This window comes from Tetrao urogallus (genome assembly GCF_951394365.1).
Source record: "Tetrao urogallus genome assembly, chromosome: 7".
NCBI classification, from domain to species: Eukaryota; Metazoa; Chordata; class Aves; order Galliformes; family Phasianidae; genus Tetrao; species Tetrao urogallus.
In genome coordinates, this window is record NC_136820.1 from 13,770,708 (window position 1) to 13,776,235 (window position 5,528).

Below are 5,528 nucleotides of genomic sequence, written 5' to 3' on the forward strand. Positions count from 1 at the left end.
GGGGTGGGGTGGGGTAAGAAGGGGGACCCGGGCTCGCCGCCGGCTCAGCCCTCCCCCGGAGCGGTACGGGCGCTGGGCAGACCCGCCGGCTGCGGACGGGGGGGTCGAGGAGCGGGGGGACACGCGCACCAGAGTCACAGGTGACTTGTTCCAATTAGTAGCTGTCTAATTAAATTAGTGTCACCCGGCCCAGCCAATGGGCCGGCGGGGGTGGAGGGCGGCGAGGAGGCAGCTCGGTACAAGCCCCTCCCCGGCGGCCCGAGCGGCCCGGCGTGCCGGTATAAATGGGATCGGCGGAGCCTCGGCGCAGCGCTGCGCGGCCGCGAGTCGGGGCCGGCATCGGGTACCGTGGGGGGTTGTGCAGAGCCGCCGCCGCCCGCCGAGGATGCAGCTGGGAGAGCCGCTGCTGGCGGCGGCGGGGGGGGGCCTGCCGGGAGCCCCCTTTTATCCGCTGGAAGGCGGCGGGCGCGGCGGAGGGACCGGAGCCGGAGGAGGAGGAGGAGGAGGTGGCGGCGGAGCCGGGACCCGCGGGCCGCCCCGCCCGGGATCCCCGGCGCATCTCGACCTGGACAAGGCGGCCAAGAAGTTCGCAGCGGCTCCGGCCATGCTGGGCGAGCCCGACGGGGGGGAGCCGCCCTTCGCCGCTCCGAAGCCGGACGGCCGCAAGACCACCCCTTGCGGGGAGGAAGAGCTGCCCTCGGCCGCCGTCGCCCGCTACTCCATGGACAGCCTGAGCCCCGAGCGCTACTACTTGCAGTCCCCCGGGCCGCCCGTCGCCGAGTTGGGGGGGCCCTGCGCTCTCTTCCCGTACCCGCCCGCCGCGCAGCACGGCGCCGTGTACCAGGCGCCCGGCGGGCCGCGCTACCCCTACGGCTCCGTGCTGTCCTCGGGCGGCTTCGCGGGTGCCGTGTGCCCGCCCGGCGGCAGGGCGCAGTTCGGGGGAGGCGGCGGGTACCAGTACGGGCAGGCGGCGGCCGGCGGAGCCCTCTACGGCCCCTACCCGCCGGCCTCGGGTTCCTGCGGAGGGCTCGGGGCGCTGGGGGTGCCGGCGGCCGGGCCCGGGCTGCGGGCGCAAGTCTTCCTCTGCAACCGGCCGCTCTGGCTTAAGTTCCACCGGCACCAGACGGAGATGATCATCACCAAGCAGGGCCGGTAAGCGAGTGGGGGAGATCGCGGGGGAAAGGGAAAGAGAAGGGGCCGCTCGGGAAATCCCGCGGCCCGAGCCTTCTCTCCGTGCCGTCCCGCATGCCGTATGTTTTCCTTCTCTCCCCAGGCGGATGTTTCCGTTCCTGAGCTTTAATATCACCGGCCTCAACCCCACTGCCCACTACAACGTCTTCGTGGAGGTGGTGCTGGCAGACCCCAACCACTGGCGCTTCCAAGGGGGGAAATGGGTGACGTGCGGCAAAGCCGACAATAACATGCAGGGTAAGTGTGGGCTTCCCGCCTGCTCTGCTTCCTAAGAAGGCTCCCGATGCGGGAGGAGCTGCGCACTTATGGCCGCTTTGAAACCCTCGTACGGGACGGGGACACCTGGGGGTCGCGGTGGAACGAAGCCCCGTGCTCTGCCCGGCTGCTCACCGCCGCGCTGCTCTCCTCCAGGCAACAAGGTGTACGTGCACCCTGAGTCGCCCAACACCGGAGCACACTGGATGCGGCAGGAGATCTCTTTCGGCAAGCTGAAGCTGACCAACAACAAGGGAGCCAACAACAACAACGCGCAGGTGAGTGACGGTGCTCCCGGGAGCCGTGTCGGTAGTGGCATGCAGCAAACAGAGCTGCTGCATCGCTGCTATGACTTGTTCTTTTCTTAGTGGGTTGTTAGTCCTTTAGTCCTGTAGATGTCTTTAAAAGGAGAAGCGATGTCAGAAGTAGATGTGTAAATTTCTATCTTTGGCCACTATTTTCTTCAACTTCACGTTGCTCAAAATGTAGCAGTGTAGCTGATGGCTCTCAATTTCCTGCATTTGCAGAACCTGGCATATTAGCAACCTATACAGGCTGTAGCCCTTTGTTTCATTTGCTAGCAGTAAAAAAAAAAAAAAAAACACCATTCCCAAGATGAGGTCAACCTTGCAGCCTGTGAATGTTGATGCGGGGTGCAGTTTGTTAACGTTCTCTCTTACTCTTTCAGATGATAGTCCTGCAGTCTCTACACAAATACCAGCCTCGGCTTCACATAGTGGAAGTGACTGAAGATGGCGTTGAGGATCTGAATGATTCTTCAAAGACTCAAACGTTTATTTTCCCTGAAACGCAGTTCATAGCAGTTACAGCCTATCAAAACACCGATGTAAGAATGGGTTGTGCAAAATGACAAGAATATAATGAAGTGTCGAAGGTTCAGCATGTCAACTCACTGTGCTCTGCTTTCATTTTTTTAGATTACTCAGCTCAAAATTGATCATAATCCTTTTGCAAAGGGCTTCAGAGACAACTATGACTCGTAAGTATGCCTGTACCTCTTATCTTGCAGCTGTCTGGGGAGGCGTGGTTCTGCCCTCAAATGCTTTTATATATAAAAAGGAGAAACTTGGAGATGCTACTTAAGTTATTTAGAAGTAGAAATAGTGTCATTTTGCTAGTTCATGCACCCATTTAGAAGTTAAATATGAGAAGTTAAATATGTCTAGAGAGATAAATGGCCATTTAATTACTTAATATGCTGTCTCGATCCTGTTTCCTAGCAGGATTCTGAGCTCTGGTTAAATATCCCACCAGAACCTTGCTGGCCTGCAGGCTGGCAGCAAAGCATCTGCTGTTAGAGTGGCAAAATAGCCATCTTCCAATTGTAAGGAAGACATTCGTTTTGTGAGCAATTTCTGTCATCAAAAGGCCTTTGAAAGACCATAGGTGCATGTACTCAAATCTGGCTTCTAAAAGTGCTGCCTTTCATTTAAGATGGCTTTGGCCGAGGAGAGCGGGTATGTGTAACAGCAGTATTCTACTGCTGTTTAGCATTTTCTACTGCTCTAGGAAAACCAGCATTAACTCCGAAGGCTGATAGAAGGTCCAGATAAACATGGTTGTGACTCCTGTTAAGAACAGCTGCTTTCTTCCTGCTTGTTTTCTAATACCATATTTGGAATTGTAAAGAACTCTCAGTGTTTCTCTTTTATGTTGTAGCATGTACACAGCTTCAGAAAATGACAGATTAACTCCATCTCCCACGGATTCTCCTAGATCCCACCAGATTGTCCCTGGTGCCCGATACAGCGTGCAGCCATTCTTCCAAGAACAGTTTGTCAACAACCTGCCCCCCACCAGATTTTACAATGGCGAGAGAACCGTCCCACAGACCAATGGCTTGCTGTCCCCGCAGCAGAGCGAAGAGGTGGCCAGCCCTCCCCAGCGGTGGTTTGTTACTCCCATGCAGCAGCCCAGTGCCAACAAACTGGACATGAACTCCTATGAGACGGAGTATTCTCCTAGCACCTTGCTGCCCTATGGCATTAAATCGCTCCCTCTTCAGACATCCCATGCCTTGGGGTACTACCCTGACCCAACGTTTCCGTCCATGGCAGGCTGGGGGAGTAGGGGCTCCTACCAGAGAAAAATGGCCACGGGATTACCTTGGAGCTCCAGGACGAGTCCTCCGGGCTTCTCTGAAGACCAGCTTTCAAAAGAGAAGGTGAAAGAAGAAATTGGCTCATCCTGGATAGAGACTCCACCCTCCATCAAGTCTCTAGATTCCAACGATTCTGGGGTCTACACAGGTGCTTGTAAGAGAAGGCGGCTCTCCCCCAGCACTTCGAGCAACGAAAATTCCCCATCCATGAAATGTGAGGACATTAATGCTGAGGACTATAGCAAAGACACTTCAAAAGGCATGGGCTACTATGCGTTCTATACCAGTTCCTAAAGCATCCTTTTGTTCCAATTGGCTATTTTTTCAGGGTGGCCTTTGTTTTCTTTTGCATTACAATTGCCAAAAAGACTCTTGCCTTCCACCTTAAATTGTCATGTGCAATTCTAAAGAAGGTGCCAAAGCTTTTTGACTGTTGCAGGTTATTAAGTAGGAAAAGCAAATCACAATATGATTTTTCTCTTAGAAGAAACAGCATGTGGAAAAGCTGTAAGCAGGAGCCTAGATTTTCTACAAGGTGGTTTATTTATTGGAGACACTGAAGTGTACAGTTTGGCTTGGCTCAGAGGCCTGATCAAATCTGCACACTGAGGAAATAGCAGTTGGATTCCAAATTTCACTTCCCTGCCTTGCCCCTCTGCTAAAGGGCACTGGGGTGGGGGCTGCACATGCTGTTTTAAACAGAACTGTTTTCTTCAACTCTTGTTTGCAGATTACTTGACTGAGTTGGGCATTGCTCAGCTAAGGCTTTCTTTAGCAGAAGATGGTTAAAATAAGGCCTGCTCCAGGCAGCTGAACTTGAAGGTCTTGCTGCTAGCGATGCTTTTATAATGGCCAAATTTGACTTTTAAGGAAAGCATGCCTCCATCCCAAAAGCCTAACCTTTACTGAGGTGGCAAAAAAAAAAAAAAAAAATCCAAGTGTACAGTTGTGTTTTGTCTAGGTACACTGTAGAATATTGTGGAATAATATATAGTTGACCTATAGCTGTTCAGTCAGAAGGACCTCCAGTGGTGCTTTGAAGTTCAAAATGCTTTTTTTTTTTTTTTTTTTGGTTAATCAAACTTTGCATATGGAGCATTGCAAAGAGCATTAGCAGATTTCTATTTGCGTGTATGTAAAGTGACTTTCAGCTGCCCTGTATCAAACTGGAAGTGATGTAACCTGCCCACTCTTCTTGCCTATAGTTTCAGCCATTTTAAACGGATCAACCCCAGAGCACTGGCACAAAAAAATTCTCCTGGTGAAACTTGGTTCTGCTTTTATATGTACATAGTAGTAATTTTTAATAAACGTGGTGCTGCCAGGGATGAGAGTGTGGGTGGCATCTGCTTCTTTGCTTCTACCAGGTTGGGGGGGAGGAGGGAGCACAAACCTGTGTGCGCTGCATGGTTAAAGACTGGTGGGTTGTGATGGCTCTTAACTCCAACCACTTTGTGTAAAGTTGCTGTTTTGTCTTGCAGAGTGCAGATAAGGACGATGCTAGTGGTATTAATATTACTACTTTCATTTGGGGATTTTTCTCGTTTCACTTGTCCTTCTCTTTATCCAGCGAGATTCCGACCCCCTCCTTGCTTGCTGCCAGCCCTGAGGCGCCTCTTTTCCCATACGGGGGTGAAGTGCGAGCCCAGCCCGTCCCGAGGAGCCGGGTACGGCCCTGGCTCTGCCCCTGCCTCTTCCCGGAACGCGTTAAAACCTCCCCCGCGCCCTTATCTGGGGAGAAAGCCTCTCCTGGAGAGGTGATTGAATGTCGGCTCCCGCGGCAGCATCACCTTTCCCGAGGAAATGCAGGCGGTAATGGGATTAAGCTGTTAGCGATGCCCGCCGCAAACAAAACAGTGCAAAGACTCGGACTGGAGGAGTTGGCGCAATCGAGGTGGGCTTTTGCAACGGGCTGGAGGGAGAGAGGGACGTCTTCCCGAAGAGATTTCTAGCGCCGAGT

The 5,528-nt window shown here is 53.2% G+C and overlaps 1 protein-coding gene across 1 annotated transcript; it reads left to right on the forward strand.

Annotated features, from left to right (window-relative positions):
• Positions 1-385: 385 nt before the first annotated feature.
• On the forward strand, positions 386-3,862 carry EOMES (eomesodermin; the record flags this gene model as incomplete). Its single annotated transcript, XM_079538570.1, has 6 exons — positions 386-1,152; positions 1,274-1,428; positions 1,603-1,724; positions 2,135-2,293; positions 2,385-2,446; positions 3,127-3,862. 6 exons carry the CDS (start codon positions 386-388, stop codon positions 3,860-3,862), a joined length of 2,001 nt encoding a protein of 666 aa, XP_079394696.1.
• Positions 3,863-5,528: the final 1,666 nt, after the last annotated feature.